The 20,873-nt window shown below is 40.3% G+C and overlaps 1 protein-coding gene across 1 annotated transcript in view; it reads right to left on the bottom strand.

Moving 5' to 3' along the window:
* The window catches only part of NMUR1 (neuromedin U receptor 1), a 53,991-nt gene that overhangs the window by 11,181 nt on the left and 21,937 nt on the right, over positions 1 to 20,873 (bottom strand). Inside the window, exon 3 of the mRNA XM_069973403.1 lies at positions 17,769 to 18,710. Coding sequence (XP_069829504.1) covers positions 17,769 to 18,687 — 919 coding nt within the window. The 5' untranslated portion in view covers positions 18,688 to 18,710. The remainder of the gene's footprint in view (positions 1 to 17,768; positions 18,711 to 20,873) is intronic.

The raw sequence follows: 20,873 nt of genomic DNA, 5'->3' as shown, positions 1-20,873 counted from the left end.
CATATAGGAATATACACAAGTATCTGCAAGGGAAATGTCTTACACATCAAGCGCATCGAATAAGATTTACAGCAAATTCTCTGGGGTATGGATTTCTCAGCATAAAGACACGGCTGGCTATAAGATAGAAGATTCCATGTACATGCTGCAGATCAGATGCAACAGGATGCAAGCCCATTGATATATTGACGCCTCCATTAGCAAAGTCAGATCTGCCCTGAAATTACTTGCTGTAACTCAGGAACCATTCATTAGCAGATGGATTTTCCGTGTAGACGCATTAGAAATCTAAGTGCACAAACCGTATGTCAGACAATGTGTTCGTGAAGCATTGCTCAGTATAGGGCGGTGTAATGCAGCATGTTGTATCCCATAGATCTCTTACCACTTTATAGCCCAGTATAGGGCGGTGTAATGCAGCACGTTGTATCCCATAGATCTCTTACCACTTTATGGCTCAGTATAGGGCGGTGTAATGCAGCACGTTGTATCCCATAGATCTCTTACCACTTTATGGCTCAGTATAGGGCGGTGTAATGCAGCATGTTGTATCCCATAGATCTCTTACCACTTTATAGCCCAGTATAGGGCGGTGTAATGCAGCACGTTGTATCCCATAGATCTCTTACCACTTTATGGCTCAGTATAGGGCGGTGTAATGCAGCATGTTGTATCCCATAGATCTCTTACCACTTTATGGCTCAGTATAGGGCGGTGTAATGCAGCACGTTGTATCCCATAGATCTCTTACCACTTTATGGCTCAGTATAGGGCGGTGTAATGCAGCATGTTGTATCCCATAGATATCTTACCACTTTATTGCTCAGTATAGGGCGGTGTAATGCAGCATGTTGTATCCCATAGATCTCTTACCACTTTATGGCTCAGTATAGGGCGGTGTAATGCAGCATGTTGTATCCCATAGATCTCTTACCACTTTATAGCCCAGTATAGGGCGGTGTAATGCAGCACGTTGTATCCCATAGATCTCTTACCACTTTATGGCTCAGTATAGGGCGGTGTAATGCAGCATGTTGTATCCCATAGATCTCTTACCACTTTATGGCTCAGTATAGGGCGGTGTAATGCAGCACGTTGTATCCCATAGATCTCTTACCACTTTATGGCTCAGTATAGGGCGGTGTAATGCAGCATGTTGTATCCCATAGATCTCTTACCACATTATAGCTCAGTATAGGGCGGTGTAATGCAGCATGTTGTATCCCATAGATCTCTTACCACTTTATGGCTCAGTATAGGGCGGTGTAATGCAGCACGTTGTATCCCATAGATCTCTTACCACTTTATGGCTCAGTATAGGGCGGTGTAATGCAGCACGTTGTATCCCATAGATCTCTTACCACTTTATAGCTCAGTATAGGGCGGTGTAATGCAGCACGTTGTATCCCATAGATCTCTTACCACTTTATAGCTCAGTATAGGGCGGTGTAATGCAGCTCATCATATGCAGCCCCGACCTTCCTCATACATCTCTTAACACTTTACTGCTCAGCTTTTACACCATAGATATTAAAGGGGTTATTTAGCGCTACAAAAACATGGCCACTTTCTTCAAGAGACAGCACCGCTCTTGTCTCCAGCTTGGGCGGGGGTTTGCTGCTCAGTTCCATTGAAGTGAATGGAGATTAATTGCAAATTGCAAACTGTAGACAAGAGACGTGCTGTCTCTGAAAGAAAGTGGCCATGTTTTTGTAGCACTGGATAACCCCTTTAAATGCTTCCATGCTGTGAGCTCCATATATATAATATGTGTAACAAACCTCCATAAACCTCCGGAGACCAAAAACATCAAAGTCATCTATAAGCCTAATGATTTCATGTCAGCAAATGGTACATAAAGAGAATCAACTGACTAAATATACTACAAATGCAAATATCACATAATACCATTAAAAAAAAGAATTTATGCATATTACTGTGTATTATGGAGCAGCATGATTCATGCTGTTAGGGAATGATACCTACTTAAAGGGGTTGTTCATTAAAAAAAATGTTCTCTTTCAAATCAACTGGTGCCAGAAAGTGCCAGAGATTTGTAATTTACTTCTATTAAAAAATCTTAAATCTGCCAGTACTTATCAGCTGCTGTATGTCCTGCATGAAGTGATGTATTCTTTTCAGTCTAGAGAGCAGGAGAGGTTTTCTGGTTCAATGTTTTTATTAGTTTTTTTAAGAACATATTACAAAAGAGAAAATCTATAAGCACTGACTTTAGTGCCAACAGTAAACATGTTTGTACAACAAGCTAACATATGGGTTAACAAAGACTATAGAAACAACAGTAATAACATGGGGATTTGCTGCTGCTCTGGACAGTTCCTGACATGGACAGCGGTTGTATCAGAGAGCAGTGTGTCACACTGGAGAGAATACACCACTTCCTGCAGGGCATACAGCAGCTGATAAGCACTGGAAGGCTTAGGATTTTTACAAATAAATTATTTACAAATCTGTATAACTTTCTGACAGCAGTTGATTTGAGAACTATTTGTTTTTTTCAGAGTACCCACTTTAATTTTGCATCATCCTCCTGCCAGAATCACTGCAGCTGTAGAGCAAAATGTTGACCATTACTAGCTGGAGAGATCGTGAAAATAGATACAGTATATCTATATCTATCTCCTATCTATCTATCTATCTATCTATCTCTCTATCTATCTATCTATCTATCTATCTATCTATCTATCTCCTATCTATCTCCTATCTATCTATCTATCTATCTATCTATCTATCTATCTATCTATCTATCTATATCATATATCTCCCTATCTATCTATCTATCTATCTATCTATCTATCTATCTATCTATCTATCTATCTCCTATCTATCTGTCTATCTATCTCCTATCTATCTATCTATCTATCTATCTATCTATCTATCTATCTATCTATCTATCCATCCATCCATCCATCTATCTATCTATCTATCTCCTATCTATCTATCTATCTATCTATCTATCTATCTATCTATCTATCTATCCATCCATCCATCTATCTATCTATCTATCTATCTATCTATCTATCTATCTATCTCCTATCTATCTATCTATCTATCTATCTATCTATCTATCTATCTCTCTATCTCCTATCTATCTCCTATCTATCTATCTATCTCCTATCTATCTATCTATCTATCTATCTATCTATCTATCTATCTATCTATTATCTATCTATCTATCTATCTATCTATCTATCTATCTATCTATTATCTATCTCTCTATCTCCTATCTATCTCCTATCTATCTATCTATCTATCTATCTATCTATTATCTATCTATCTATCTATCTATCTATCTATCTATCTATCTATCTATTAATTCAATTCAATTCAATTCAATTCAATTCAATTCAAAAAAGCTTTATTGGCAGGTCCAAAATAAACATTTAGCATTGCCAAAGCAACAGAGTATAATAGATGGAGTGTGGGGGAGAGGGGGGGGGTCATGTGGGGAGCAGGGTGTATATGGGCTAAGGGGCAGGATTGGGGGATAATAGGGCGTATAACAGTCCATGGTATCTCATAATCCTCTCAGCCGGTGGCAGGTGGAGACATACTGGGCCGCTACTTCCATGGTGGTCTCCTCTTCCCCCAGCAGAATGTGGAGTTTCCTCTCCTCATCTATGGAGGTGAAGTCCGGGATGATGGTGGAGAGTCTCTGGAAGTAGGTGACCCTGGTGGATGAGTATTTGCTGCAGTGTAGCAAGAAGTGGGCCTCATCCTCCAGGTCTCCCTGCTCACAGTGCCGGCACATTATCTATCTATTATCTATCTATCTATCTATCTATCTATCTATCTATCTATCTATCTATCTATCTATTATCTATCTATCTATCTATCTATCTATCATCTATCTATCTATCTATCTATCATCTATCTGTCATCTATCTATCTATCTTCTATCTATCTATCTATCTATCTCCTATCTATCTATCTATCTATCGATCATCTATCTATTATCTATCTATTATCTATCTATCTATCTCCTATCTATCTATCTCCTATCTATCTATCTATCTATCTATCTATCTATCTATCTCCTATCTATCTATCATCTATCTATCTATCTATCTATCTATCTATCTATCTATCTTCTATCTATCTATCTATCTATCTCCTACCTATCTCCTATCTATCTATCTCCTATCTATCTATCTATCTCCTATCTATCTATCTATCTATCTATCTCCTATCTATCTATCATCTATCTATCTATCTATCTATCTATCTATCTATCTATCTATCTCCTATCTATCTATCTATCTATCTATCTATCTATCTATCTCCTATCTATCTATCTATCTATCTATCTATCTATCTATCTCCTATCTATCTATCTATCTATCTATCTATCTATCTATCTATCTATCTATCTCCTATCTATCTATCTCCTATCTATCTATCTATCTATCTATCTTCTTTCTATCTATTTATCTATCTATCTCCTATCTATCTATCTATCTATCTATCTATCTATCTATCTATCTCCTATCTATCTATCTATCTATCTATCTATCTATCTATCTATCTATGCCCCTTTAAACAGAAACTTGTTGATTGGACTTTTACCTGGAGACTAGACAATGTTTCTACAGTAAGTACAACAAGTACATCATGTCTCCTACCTTGGAGAAGTGGCGACACGTGTAATGAGATCACCTTTTTCAGTGAAACGGATAGTCATAAAAAATATATTTAGGATCTCTAAATAAAAGACATGTTATGCTGCATTGATACCCCGGACAGCTGGATGTCAGCCGTTCCAGATTATTATTATTATTTAACAGATGGTTCTAATGTTCTCATACTGTCTAGCCTCAAATACAGAAGTCAGAAAATCACATTATTGGTCTACAAAAATATACTATAATGTCTGGTTGATAAAATAGGCATCCGTATTCTTTATACATGGAACTAGCAGCAGAGCTGATATTGGTATAAAGGGGTAGTTCAGTAAAAAAAACAAAAACTTTTGAATCAATTGGTGACAGAAAAATGCCAGAGATTTGTAATTTACTTGTAATCTCAAGTCTTCCAATACTTATCAGCTGCTGCATGTCCTGCAGGAAGTGGTGTATTCTCTCCAGTCTGATGCAGTGCTCTCTGCTGCCACCTCTGTCCATGTCAGGAACTGTCCAGAGCAATAACAAATCCCCATAGAAACCTCTTCTGCTCTGGACAGTTCCTGACATGGACAGATGTGGCAGCAGAGAGCACTGTGTCAGACTGGAGTGAATACAGCACTTCCTGCAGGACATGCAGCAGCTGATAAGAACTTAGCATATGCTGTTACCATTTTCCAGTCTGGGGGAAAAATGCAGAATATTCCCATCAAATCAATGACCTGTGTATGCCTTGCTCTTGCTTCTATTCTCTATTGGTCTTCAGAGTGATAGAAAAATAATCTAAATTTGAAGACATAGGACACAGTCATGGCTCGGTCCGCTTTTAATTAAAAACTCCTGGGCTATCCATTACTGCTTTAATGACCTTTGTGCCTTTAGCATTGATGTCCTATGTTTTCTGTCATTAATCCTTTATATGAACTGAACAGTATGTATTGATTTAATAGCGTGCTTCACTAGATGACTTTGCTGAACCCTGTTTACTTTGATGTATCCCAGACACTTTACTTACCCTTCACGATTGTAGGAAAAAATATTCACAGTAATTCAAAATATAGACAGAGGAGCACTGCCCTGCTTCATGTACAATCTGTACTGTTACTGCCCTGCTTCATGTACAATCTGTACTGTTACTGCCCTGCTTCATGTACAATCTGTACTGTTACTGCCCTGCTTCATGTACAATCTGTACTGTTACTGCCCTGCTTCATGTACAATCTGTACTGTTACTGCCCTGCTTCATGTACAATCTGTATCATTACTGCCCTGCTTCATGTACAATCTGTATCATTACTGCCCTGCTTCATGTACAATCTGTACTGTTACTGCCCTGCTTCATGTACAATCTGTACTGTTACTGCCCTGCTTCATGTACAATCTGTACTGTTGAGTATAAACCAATATAGTGGGCTCTCTAAAAGTGGGTGATATGTTGCTAAAATGGTATTATGTTACTAAGATGGTAATTGTACACCTGAATAGCTTAATCATAACATTTAATGCTCAAATTCATATACAGTAACGATCTAAATGCATAGAAAAATTAATAAAATACATATCTAATAAAAAGAGTCAGCATGGAAAATAGAATAAAAAACACAAAATAAAAGAGTATGTATAAAAAGAGCCTGGTGATGTAAACCGCGCCGGGCCCAGCGCAGACACCTCACTTTAATAGTTTTGGCAGTGATCCCGAATCTCGATGTTTGACATGGGCTCGTATCGCTGCTGAGCCGTAATGCTTATGCTTTAGAAGGATAGTCTCTCCTTTCAGATTTATACTCATAGGAGGAAAAATAGAATAGAAGTCAAGTAAATGGTGGTGGAATATCCACCTCTCACCCTGGCGGTGGTAACTCCCACGGTCAGATGCGGTGTTGTGGCGGTAGTCCGTGCCTCGGTCTATACGGCCAACATGAGAGCTGAGCAGTCGCGGTCTAGTGCAGCATAGTATGCTATCTTGCGCTGCTGTGGCGTCCGCGTGTATGAGAGCGCGCTCTTTCAAACTGCCGCTGAGTTAGATGCCAGGGAGATACGGCTCCGGTTTGGGATCTGCACTCAAAACATTGATTTATTTGAAAAGGCTCTGTTATCCTTGATTCTTGAACGCGTTTCAGGAGATCTACTTGCTCCTTTCCTCAGCAAAGAATTCTGGATAACTCTGAGTCCGCGAGAATTCCGTAGTGTGAACCCGCCCTTACTGCCCTGCTTCATGTACAATCTGTACTGTTCCTGCCCTGCTTCATGTACAATCTGCACTGTTACTGCCCTGCTTCATGTACAATCTGTACCGTTACTGCCCTGCTTCATGTACAATCTGTACTGTTACTGCCCTGCTTCATGTACAATCTGTACTGTTACTGCCCTGCTTCATGTACAATCTGCACTGTTACTGCCCTGCTTCATGTACAATCTGCACTGTTACTGGCTGCCGTGCTTCATGTACAATCTGTACTGTTCCTGCCCTGCTTCATGTACAATCTGTACTATTACTGCCTTGCTTCATGTACAATCTGTACTATTACTGCCCTGCTTCATGTACAATCTGTACTGTTACTGCCCTGCTTCATGTACAATCTGTACTGTTACTGCCCTGCTTCATGTACAATCTGTACTGTTACTGCCCTCCCAATTTAAGGCAACTCTGATCCTTCCTAACACCACCATGACGTAGCCTGACGTCATGATAGGTTGACGGATTAAGGCAGTGTGACATGGTGATCTTTGACCCTGATGTGCTTCATAGAGCCTAGGTCACTATTTATCCATAAATGTATTTGCAACCCCTCTTCTCTTTTTATCAGATGAGACTGAATTATATAACATATAACTGTACATTTCCCAGCCATTTTCTTCTATACTCGATGTATACATTGAAATCTGATGACACCTGAGATGATTAGAGACAATGTAAGTTCCCTAATAAATGTCACCTAAAAACCCAGCAGGCAGCGCAGCATCAGCTACGTTACTAAGATATACAACACACTGGTTCTGATGACATCCACCCCAAGTTCTGCAGGAATTAAAGGAGAAGTCCGGCGGATTATAGAATCTTTCAGCTGGCAGGGGCAAGAGGGTATTTGAAAATGAGTAGGAACTTAACTCTCTCCCCGTGCCCACAGTGAGTGGCGGGACCAGCCTAGGGACCCCTGCTGGAAGGCATTTTCCCCTCCCCCCCTTCTTAGGTTATAATACTTCTCTTCTCAAATGGTGAGTCCTCCCTGGACCGTGCCGCTGCTATTAGCTGTCAGGAACCGGCTAATCGACTATTTAAATGCCATAGTCAAAAGTTACGGCGGCATTTATATGGCTTGTAAAAGCCATCCCTGGTGGTCCGGTGGTGGGATTGTGGGAAGGAATTATTCATTCTACATTATAGCTACTAAAAGTGAATAAGGTCACGCTGCTATGTTGCTGCATTCTGGATGGATTTCTGCGGGTCACAATGCTACTATTCACTTTCAGTAGCTGCAAAGCAGTGTGATTCAGTAAGTGAGATTCAGTAGGTGTGATTCAGGCAGTGAGATTCAGTAGAAGTGATTCAGGCAGTGAGATTCAGTAGAAGTGATTCAGGCAGTGAGATTCAGGCAGTGAAATTCAGTAGGTGTGATTCAGGCAGTGAGATTCAGTAGAAGTGATTCAGGCAGTGAGATTCAGTAGGTGTGATTCAGGCAGTGAGATTCAGTAGGTGTGATTCAGGCAGTGAGATTCAAGCAGTGAGATTCAGTAGGTGTGATTTAATAAGTGTGATTTATGCTGCGTTTACACGGAGCGATAATTCACCCGATCGTACGATTAACGATTTTGAAGTAACGATTTCTTTTTATAACCATCAGCGTTTAGATGGAACGATATATCGTACAGAAAATTCGTTTTGCGCACATAGGAAAAATCGGTGAACGACTGTATACACAGAACGATCTGCGAATTTTTTTGCGAACAACGATTTTAGAACATGTTGTAAGATCAAAATGAACGATTTCTCGCTCGTCGCTTGATCGTTCGCTGAGTTTACACGTACGATTATCGTTCGAATTCGATCGTTATCGTGGAAATTCACACGATAATCGCTCCGTGTAAACGCAGCATTAGTAAGTGTGATTAATTGTGCGTTTACACAGGCAGATTTATCTGACAGATGTTTGAAGCCAAAACCAGGAACAGACTATAAACAGGAATCAGGTCATAAAGGAAAGACTGAGATTTCTCCTCTTTTCAAAACCATTCCTGGCTTTGGCTTCCAAAATCTGTCAGATAAATCTGCCTGTGTAAATGCACCATAAGGCTATGTTCACACTACGTATGAGACCGGCCGTTCCGTGACTCCGGCCGGGTCACGGAACGGCCGGTCTCTGGCCGGATCATCTCGGCCGGTACTTAAGTAACGGCCGGATGATCTTTCCGTCCGCAGAGCTCTGATGCGGGCGCATCAGCGTGAACACTTTAATATACTCCATAGTCAGCACTGACAGGGTTTTCTGCGGCCGCTATTCATTGAATAGAACGGACATGTCAGTTTCTCGTAGTGCCGCTAGTAATCCCGGCCGGAGTGTATACTATGTCTAAACACTCCGGCCGGGATTCCATAGGCGGCAATGTTGCAGTCGGCAATAACGGACGTAGTTTCACGAAAATATACGTAGTGTGAACATAGCCTTACAATGTTCACACAAAGTATATTTTCGTAAAACCACAGCCGTTGTACAACGAAAATATACGCGCCATTGCTGCCTATGGAATCCCGGCCGGAGCGTATACACTTAGGCCGGGATCCCTAGCAGCACTGCAAACACCTGCATTGTCAGTTTTCTGCGGCCGCTATTCATTGAATAGTGGCCACAGAAAACCCTGTCAGTGCACACGGTGGAGTGAGCAGCTCCATAGTGTGCTGTGGGGAGTTCTGGTGCGGGGGCGCGCACGGATGAGCCTGCATCAGAACTAAGCGGCGCTAAAGATGATCCGGCCGGTACTGCAGTACCGTCCGGGATGATCTTTTTAGAGACTGGCTGTTCCGTGACCCGGCCGGGTCACGGAACGGCCAGTCTCTTAGAGAATGTGAACATAGCCTTACACTGTAATACATCCTCTATTACCGTTATATAACTGTAATCCAACAGTCAGACATTTCTGCTTTACAGTCGTCTTTTTCATTGACCTTCTCTATGGGAAACCTCTACATAATAATAATAAGGTGCTGGCTCTCTCCATCCAAAGACAATAACAGGAATCATCTGCGGACGGGTTCACTTCATATTCATGTATCTGCACATTTATTGGATGTCTGACGGCTCTTACAGATAATGACTACTTCAGATGGAAACAATGGATGCGATGGCTGTAATAGGCAATGAAGATGATGGGAGATGTTACTGTGACTGCATTGAGCCCTCATCTATAAGGATATTAGATGAATGCTACTTGGTGTATACTCACAGATTAGTATCTAATACCTGACAATAAAAACCTGAGTGATCACAATAAAAATATTTCTAGGAATCATACAAAAATCCAATAATTCCTACATCAATCATCCTTACTATTAGGCTATGTAAAATAATACGAAGATACAGTCATAGTACAAAATAAAACAATGTGTGAAAAAACGGACGTATTTTGCAAAAGCAGGTGGTAAAAAACGAGCATGTTAATTATTTTCACTGTCGCAATAAATTAATTCTATGCTGTGTGCACTGCCGGCCAATCTCCCATTGTCGTCAATGGAGCAAATTATTATATTGAAAACAAAAAAAAAACAACACAAAATTATAGCCATATTTTGCTTTTATTTTGCTGTGCGTAATCACAGGCTTGGGCTATGTTCACACTATGTAAAAACAACCCCCATTTTTCATAATAACAGCCATTGTTATGCGATACGGCCATTGGGGGAGATTTATCAAACATGGTGTATAGTGAAACTGGCTCAGTCGCCCCTAGCAACCAATCAGATTCCACCTTTCATTTTCCAAAGAGTCTGTGAGGAATGAAAGGTGGAATCTGATTGGTTGCTAGGGGCAACAGAGCCAGTTTCACTTTACACCATGTTTGATAAATTTTTTTGGGGGTGGCGTTTCTTTCTCCGTTCTGGAATTTTTAGGCTCTGTGGCAGTTTTTCTGAAACTCAGCATGCTGAGAGGGTGGCGGTTTTTGTTTTGTTTTTTGGCAAACTGTGGCATTTTTTCTCCCATAAACTTCAATGGGATTGTTCTGGTTGTCTCAAAAACACCATTGCTGTGCCTGTCCAGCAGCTAGGTCGTGTGATGACAGAGGGAAAAAAAAAGTTCAGCACACAAAAACAACTACTAAAAAAAAAGATCATTCACACATAAAAAGTAAATAACGCAAATGCATGAAAAAAAAAAAAACGCAATGGCAGTTTTTTTTGAAGGCCTGAAAAACATACTTTTATACTACAAAATCTTTTGTTTATAGTCGGTCAGATGGGTCCCTGCCATGCTTTGCAGGTTTTTCTTCTTCCTAGTAATACATCAATAACCCCTCCATTGGTTTTCATATTTCACCTCACATACTTGCGTGTACAGTAACGTCAGCGATCACAATCTCAATTCCGCTTCGTTCGCAGAGAGTGACTATGGAAATTGTATTTTCGAATTTATAGTCAAGTTATGATAGATCGGGGCCCAGACATGGTCCTTTCTCCTCAATAGTCAGTCTCACACTCTGATAGAGTTCCTGATTTATGCTCTGAGGATCTATGGACCATTATTTCAGGTTGTGGCGGTATTATGATACATATATACCCACAATCACTCCTTTGGCGGCTGTTGATGCGTATCACATATATTGCAGCTAGACAAGTGGCAGGTGTATGGAAACTAACTAAAACAAAAATAGCGAAAATAGCCAATAGCAGCCAATCACAGAGCAGCTTTCATCAGGGCTTTTAGAAAATAGAAAGCTGTATTGTGATTGGACAGTTTCGGAAATCGCTCTAATTCCATTTTACTAATTAAAGGAGAAGTCTGGCCAGGAAGTAAAAAATCATTTAGGCAGGGGGTGGGGAGAAAATAAATTCATCTGTCCTGATGCCTGCGCAGCGCCGCGTCCCATTCCTGGACCCAGCCGTCTGTCTTCCGAACTCCCCTCCAGCTACGTCATGACCCAGCTGATGGATGCCCCGCTCAGCCAGTCAGTGACTGGGGCGGGACACCGCTGCAGGCACTGATTGGCTAAGCGGGCTAAATCCCACCAGTCTGTGATGTGGAACCCGAGTCGTGACGTACCCGGGAGAAGATGACAGCCAGCGGGGTCCGGGAGCACTCTGATGGGGCACAGCGTGGGCTCGGGGACTGGTAAGCATAGTGGGGGAGATTTATCAAACATGGTGTAAAGTGAAACTGGCTCAGTTGCCCCTAGCAACCAATCAGATTCCACCCTTCATTTTCCAAACAGTCTGTGAGGAATGAAAGGTGGAATCTGATTGGTTGCTAGGGGCGACTGAGCCAGTTTCACTTTACACCATGTTTGATAAATCTCCACCAGTGTTTTTTTGTTTTTTTTTTACACAACCCCCTGCCCGTAATGATTTTTTACCCGCCCCCCAAGGGACTTCTACGTTAACTAAATTTTGTTTGTCTGCACTTGCTGAGCAGCAGGCTTGTTTTGGCCCTTATTCTAGCGTTATTTATAGTTGTGGTGCACAGGTGGGCCGTAGTTTTTTCTGTACCCCTCTTTCGTAGTGGTAAGTTTTGTGCCAAATTTGGCGAAAACCATGCGTTGTACAATATAGTAAATTAATACAGTTTCACATAACTGTACCTGCCATTCCCCCTCTTTGGAGAAAAAACAAACAACTACTTGGAGAGGTCATTAAAGGGGTTGTCCAGAGAAAATCTTTTTCTTTCAAATCAACTGGTGTCAGAAAGTTATATGGATTTGTGATTTACTTCTATTAAAAAATTTCAAGTCTTCCTATACTTTTTAGCTGCTGTATGTCCTGCAGGAAGTGTTGTTTTATTTTCAGTCTGACACAGTGCTCTCTGCTGACATCTCTGGCCGAGACAGAAACTCTGTCTCGGTTTTCTATGAAACCCCACAGAAAACCTCTCCTGTCTCCTGCAGGACATATAGTAGCTAATAAGTATTGGAAGACTTTAGATTTTTTTTAATAGAAGTAAATTACAAATCTATATAACTTTCTGACACCAGTTTATTTGAAAGAAAAAGATTTTCGCTGGATAACCCCTTTAACCCCCTTTATGGGCAACATGGTGGCTCAGTGGCTAGCACTGTAGCCTTGCAGCGCTGGAATCAGTTGGCGCTATACAAATACAAGAAAATAAATAAATGATCAAAGGTCACTGATGTCCAGGTCACAATGAATCAGCGCTCTACTAAGAGCAATTTAGAACAAAAAAAGGAAAAAAGTGACTAGGCTACATAAGGAAATTGCACACTCAAAGTCATATTAAAATTAATGCACAAACATCAAAGGAAAGTTAAAAACAATTAAAAAAGGGACCAGAAAACAGCCACCATAGAACCCCATGTACCCCTAACATACCAGGTAGGTTAATAATAACCCAACACAAAGGATCTTGCTAATGTAATGATATAAATTCACCAAGCACAAGACATACAGTAAATAATATAAGTAAATAAATACTATAACATATAATACAAAAAAAAAAACAAGCGCTCCATTTCCAAAACAGCGTGACATTCGCCCCCGTGAACACACCGGGAAAGGTAACTCTACCAGACCAGCCGTCAACTATTACCGGCAACGACGCCAAATGCAAAAATCCAAATCCAAAAAGAAACAAAGTTTAGCAAAAGCCCTTTTCTATATCAGTGCTGCCTTTCCATCGGCTTTGGAGTGGGATGTACATATATTAGTTAATGTGCATGCAGATCAGACTGTCGGTGCCAATATTTGGAATACTCGTCAGGGATCTTTTGCTACTAGACTTGTAAATCTTGAAATTGTCTTGGCAAAAACTTGCAGTGCTACAAATCAATGAATTGAATAAATGCTAATATAAAGGCCAGAGGATAAAGACAGGTGTAACAAAAACCAATTACCTGAAGAAATGGAGCGTGTCTGCTTAAAAATGAAAAATAGTCATATACTCATGGCCGAGCGTTATCTATGTATGTGGAGTCTATGAGGATTGCCAGATAATGTGGAGCGTACAGGCTACTTGTCTGACAACTCAGCTCTGTACAATATCTCGCAAAAGAGGCGTCTAAATATAAAGCATTTTAGGCATGATTCTGAAATCCTACTCACCGATACTGTTTAAAGTGTTTTTTGCAGAAATCAATAGTACAAGCGATTTTTTGCCGAAAAATGCATTTTTATCATGAAAAAGCAGTTTGAAGCTCTCCCCCCTGTCTTCATGGTTCTCTAATGGAAAGAGGAGGGGTGGAGGGAGATGAGGCACCAAAACAGGACAACAAAGAGTTAATTTACAGCTACATCACCGGGCTATCTCCTCTGAAGTCAGCACTGACCTCTCTGACCTCTGAATACCTGCTTTCACACAGCTCCCACTGCATAATCCTTTGTTGTCTGCTCTCTGCTGGCAACTAATCTCCCTCCTCTCCATAGCACAGACAGGGCCCGTCTGATGTAAAAGAGTGGAGATTTCCTGATAATGAGCAATGAAGGAGAGAGAGGAGGGGGGGACGGGACCTGGGGAAAGTCTTTTTGAATGCAGATAATGGCATATTTGCCTAATAAACCCAATTACAAAGTTTCTTAAAATCACCTATACTATTGATTTCTGGGGGGGGGGGGGGGGGGAAGGGGGGCGCGACAGTGACACTTTAAGGTCTCTAACAAAGTTTTTAAGCCCAGCTTCACATTGCCTTAAAATCTTAAAACAAAATCCTCTAAATAATGACAGATACTATTCGTTGTGACTACACTCATTGACCTGCTTATACAGGATTATCCAGTCTTCAGATTTCCCTGCTGCATGTCAATGCTTTTGGAGTGTTTACTTGTGTGCTCTTAGAATATTATTACCAATTATCATTTCAATAAAAACACGGTTACTCAAAAAATGTCAGGTCAAAAATTCCTAGCTAAAAATCTGATTTTTCAAATATTATTCTGGGTTTTTTTTCCCCAGGAACCTTTTTATGGATTTTGGAGCCTTCAACTATCAACATCAACTATAGTGACTCTCAGAATACAATGTCAGGCATCATAAATTCTGTTTTCTGTATGAACCCTGTTCTCTGCATTACTGATAGAACACTCATGCTACGGCTCATTTTAAGGTTATTGAAGATAACTAGCTGTGACCTGCGAGCACAACTTTGACAATTTACCGTATGTTCAGCTGAATTTCCTGAGGGCCCACCCTATTCTTTGTAAGCCCACTTTAACCCATTAAGTATGAGGCCAATTTTTGCATATGCATCTTTTAAGAGACATAACTTTTTAATTCTTCCATCTAAAGAGCTATTTGAGGGTTATATTCCCTGGTTCATTTATAGGGAATGTTCACACTGAGGAATAGGCGAGGAATTAAAGGGGTACTCCGGGCTGGGGGTGTTTTTAGTGTATGGCTGTGGAGGAGGAGGATGAAGACAATGACGTCTACTTACCTCCCCGGTTCCAGCGCCGGCTCCCGGATTGCGCAGCTTTGGTCTGCGGCGCCCGGCCGCTTTCTGGTCTGTGATGCAAGCTTGAGACGTGATGTTTCCAGCCCACACAGACATTCAGCGGCAGAAAGCTAAAATTGGACTCCCCTCCTCCAGGCTGTGCTGCCCTGCTCTGTGGTGAGTCTGTGCATAAGTTGGCAGACATAGAGGAGCATGTGACCATGCCCCGCCCTCCAGTGTCCACCCCTGAGCCTGTATTTGCCAATGGAGAATACTGAGGGCGGAGCATAGTCAAATGCTCCTCTGTGTCGGCCATTTTATGGACAGACTCACCACAAAGCAGGACAGCACAGCCTGCAGGAGGGGAGCCTGATTTTGGTTCTATGAAGTACACAGGGAGTCAACCCCTTTAAATGCTGCTGTCAGCTGTGACAGTGTCATTTAAACAGTTAGTATCAGGTGATATAAATTGCTCCATGCTGGCTATTAGCACTGGCTGTCTGCTGCTGAATCCAGTGGGTAGTCAATAGATATGGCGCAGGCCTGGCTGCCAAGCATAGACAGCATAATTGAGCATAGACACTATAGTGCAGAGCAGCACGTCCTCGGAAGTTGGCAGAATGATGACAGCAGTGAATAGCGGAAGACAGCGTGCGGCCTCAGGATCTAGCAGCTGCGGCGGAGCGTGACACGTAGGTATACAGCACTGTTGTGTACCCCACAACCCCGGCAGAGGAATAGTTCTGTAATAACACCTTTAATTTAAGGATCAGAACACATCCGTTTTTTTACCGTACAGAAAAAAGTGTTTTTGTACTTAAAAAAAAACAAAAAACAGTCGTGTTTTAATCTATTTTAAAAGTTTAATCTGACATTTTAATAATCTGGTGTTTGTAGTAACGGTTTTAATTTTGTCAGTAAAACAGACGCTAAGTAATATCAACTGAAGTCCTTACCAGATAAGATTTAATGACAAAAACAAGACACATATTTCACGATTTTATACTTCTCCCTAATGAATTTTCTGATGCCTCGTTGTGACTTCATCATCTTCTATTACAGCTGATTCATGAGCCGTGTTTTACGCTCAATAGAAAAGTTCCTAATTACTTCTATGTTCCTCTTCCATCAGACTGACGATACACATGGTCACATGACCTCAGTATTATACGTGTGCACGTCCATCTGCCTCCAGGAATAGTGCTCGTTCTCTCTAAAACTCGCTCCCCACAGGGAAATAAGACTCAACACAATAAAATATGTATCCAGTATTCCTGTATGTCTGCTGAGGACAACCACCGCCTAATGCTTCTATTATTCATACTCACTGAAATAGTCTTGGACTTTCTGCTGTGTCAGTTGCACAATAAATGGCACCTGGTTCGAATAAACCGCTGTGTAATTCTGAGAAATTATTCTGGTTTTACACACAGCAGTCTATCCATAGATTTGTATTTATTCTGCCCCCTTTTTTTTTGGTCTAGCACTCCTCCCCCACCCAGGTGGTTTATATATATATATATATATATATATATATATATATATGTGTAGAGGGTCTCTGCCTGGCTACCTACAGTCTCTTGGCAGCATTGGGGCTGCTGGGTGGTGGTGGTGGTCGCCACCTGGAGCTGCACTGTTTTTTAGTTAGGGACCCACACGTATCAGGAACTTTGACATGGTGTGCGGGCTTAGGCACTTTGATCAAATGTGAGTTAGGGTCCCATTACACAGAGTGATACCTTGGTTGAGTCTCTGCACTGACAGGCCGCTCAGCCAATCACTGGCCGAGACAGAACCTTAGCCAGTGATTGGCTGAGCGGCCTGTCAGTGCACAGACCGGAACAGAAGGCGGAGCTGCAGCTGCAGAGATTGGGGAAGGCCCGAGGACACCGGGGAACGTGGTACGGCACGTACATACTTCATTATTTTATACTATGCAAGGGCTGCACGGACATCGCTAACAATATATACATATATGAAGTCCTTGCTGCCCAATAGTTGGCCCATGTAATTGCTCAGTAACAATTGATCGGCGCTCGTTCAATAGGACCCTAACTCCTGATGTTAGTAGTATATAGTGCTGAGAAGCAGAGCGATCAGTCATAAGTATATGGATGTGCGACCATGTCTGTTTTTTCTCCAGCAAACTATTCTTAGATACAAAAGATTGATAGACACATTTATCAGCATCACAATGTATATGTTTTTGCCTCCACGACTGAAAGGTTATTTACTAGAGATGAGCGAACCGGGAGCATGCTGGAGTCGATCCGAACCCGATCGTTCGGCATTTGATTAGCGGGGGCTGCTGAACTTGGATAAAGCTCTAAGGTTGTCTGGAAAACATGGATACAGCCAATGACTATATCCATGATTTCCACATAGCCTTAGGGCTTTATCCAAGTTCAGCAGCCCCAGCTAATCAAATGCCGAAAGTTCGGGTTCGGATGGACTCCAGCTGCTCCAGGTTCGCTCCTCTCTATTATTTACTTATTCTTCTACCACAACATAATTCAAGTACAAAAGAAATAAGCCATAACTTACACAGCATCTTAGTCACTTGCCTTCTTCGGCTCTTCTCTTGCTGAAGTCTAACATTTTGGTAGCTATCTCCATCTCCTCCAGACTTCGCTTCTAAAACTTGCAGCATCTTCTCCTTCTTAAGTTGAAGGCCGATGAGCAGGTACAGAATACTGATAGTTCCCATCGGCAAGAAGAAAAAAAATATGGTGGTAATCTGAATAATGAGGTTGTAAATCCATTTGGGTTTTACCAAAACGCAGATGGTAGTGCCGGGTATTACTCCGAGACCAGGCACTTTCAGGTCATAGATCCCCATCAGGCAGGTGTTTGGAATAGAGCACATAATAGACAAAATCCATACAGAGATGATGACTCTCTTAGCGTGATTACGAGTTACTACGTATTTGGCCCGAAGAGGATGGACCACTGCAATGTATCTCTCCACGCTCAGCGCAGTTACATTCAAAATTGAGGCAAAGCAAACGGTCTCGAATAAGAGAGTCTTGAAGGCGCATCCACCTCTTCCAAAAATAAAGGGGTAATTACTCCAGAGCTCGTAAAGTTCAAAAGGCATCCCCAACAAGAGGACCAGCAAATCCGAAATGGCCAAACTCAAGAGGTAATAATTTGTAGGAGTCCTCATGATCTTGTGTTTGATAATGACTATGCAGGTTAAAGTATTCCCCACCGCACCAATTACGAAGATGAGAAGGTATATCACACAAATGGGGGTGAAGTAAGCCGACTGACGCGGGCCCAGGTACTTGAAAAGAAGTTGTTCTATTGTCAGGTTACAATCCTCAGGGTTTATATCACAGAGCTCCATGCTGTGGTTTATTGTACTTTGATTAGAGGTTTCAATTTGGTGAAGACTGCGAGGAATATCCTTGTGATGCTGTGATAGTCCCAGGGTGGAGAAGTTGCCCAAGGTGTAAGTCATTTCTCACTGTATGATGGCCAAAGCTATGGAAATAATAATAATAATAATAATAATAATAATAATAATAATAAAAAGAAAAAAACATTAAAAAGATTGGGGGGGGGGGAGTACTGCAAAAAGGATAGATAAATAGATAGATAGGAGATAGATAGATAGATAGATAGATAGATAGATAGATAGATAGATAGGACATAGATAGATAGATAGATAGATAGATAGATAGATAGAAAGATAGATAGGAGATAGATAGATAGATAGATAGATAGATAGATAGGAGATAGATAGATAGATAGATAGATAGATAGATAGATAGATAGATAGGAGATAGATAGATAGGAGATAGATAGATAGATAGATAGGAGATAGATAGATAGGAGATAGATAGATAGATAGATAGATAGATAGATAGATAGAAGATAGATAGATAGATAGATAGATAGATAGATAGATAGATAGATAGAAAGATAGATAGGAGATAGATAGATAGATAGATAGATAGATAGATAGGAGATAGATAGATAGATAGATAGATAGATAGATAGATAGGAGATAGATAGATAGATAGATAGATAGATAGATAGAAAGATAGATAGGAGATAGATAGATAGATAGATAGATAGATAGATAGATAGATAGGAGATAGATAGATAGGAGATAGATAGATAGATAGATAGATAGATAGATAGATAGATAGGAGATAGATAGATAGATAGATAGGAGATAGATAGATAGATAGATAGATAGATAGGACATAGATAGATAGGACATAGATAGATAGAGAGATAGATAGATAGATAGATAGATAGATAGGAGATAGATAGATAGATAGATAGATAGATAGGAGATAGATAGATAGATAGATAGATAGATAGATAGATAGGAGATAGATAGATAGATAGATAGAAAGATAGATAGGAGATAGATAGATAGATAGATAGATAGATAGATAGGAGATAGATAGATAGATAGATAGGAGATAGATAGATAGGAGATAGATAGATAGATAGATAGATAGGAGATAGATAGATAGATAGATAGATAGATAGGAGATAGATAGATAGATAGATAGATAGATAGATAGATAGGACATAGATAGATAGGACATAGATAGATAGAGAGATAGATAGATAGATAGATAGATAGATAGATAGATAGATAGATAGGAGATAGATAGATAGATAGATAGATAGGAGATAGATAGATAGATAGATAGATAGATAGATAGATAGATAGATAGATAGGACATAGATAGATAGGACATAGATAGATAGAGAGATAGATAGATAGATAGATAGATAGATAAATAGATAGGAGATAGATAGATAGATAGATAGATAGATAGGAGATAGATAGATAGATAGATAGATAGATAGGAGATAGATAGATAGATAGATAGATAGGAGATAGATAGATAGATAGATAGATAGATAAATAGATAGGAGATAGATAGATAGATAGATAGGACATAGATAGATAGGACATAGATAGATAGAGAGATAGATAGATAGATAGATAGATAGATAGATAGATAGATAGATAGATAAATAGATAGGAGATAGATAGATAGATAGATAGGACATAGATAGATAGGACATAGATAGATAGAGAGATAGATAGATAGATAGATAGATAGATAGATAGATAGATAGATAGGAGATAGATAGATAGATAGATAGATAGGAGATAGATAGATAGATAGATAGATAGATAGATAGATAGGAGATAGATAGATAGATAGATAGATAGATAGATAGATAGATAGGAGATAGATAGATAGATAGATAGATAGATAGATAGGAGATAGATAGATAGATAGATAGATAGATAGATAGATAGGAGATAGATAGATAGATAGATAGATAGATAGATAGATAGATAGGACATAGATAGATAGGACATAGATAGATAGATAGAGAGATAGATAGATAGATAGATAGATAGATAGATAGATAGATAGATAGATAAATAGATAGATAGATATATAGGAGATAGATAGATAGATAGATAAATAAATAGATAGATAGATAGATATATAGGAGATAGATAGATAGATAGATAGATAGATAGGAGATAGATAGATAGATAGATAGATACAGGCTCGGACTGGGCCACCGGGGGGCCGGGGGATCCCCCGGTGGGCCCTCCCCCCCTTAAAGGGCCCAGAGCTAGAGGTGGGCCTCATGTTC

The sequence above is a fragment of the Dendropsophus ebraccatus genome, chromosome 6 (genome assembly GCF_027789765.1).
Source record: "Dendropsophus ebraccatus isolate aDenEbr1 chromosome 6, aDenEbr1.pat, whole genome shotgun sequence".
NCBI lineage: Eukaryota > Metazoa > Chordata > Amphibia > Anura > Hylidae > Dendropsophus > Dendropsophus ebraccatus.
The sequence above is the reverse complement of the archived record's forward strand: the minus strand, read 5'-3'. Positions and strand labels throughout refer to the sequence as shown.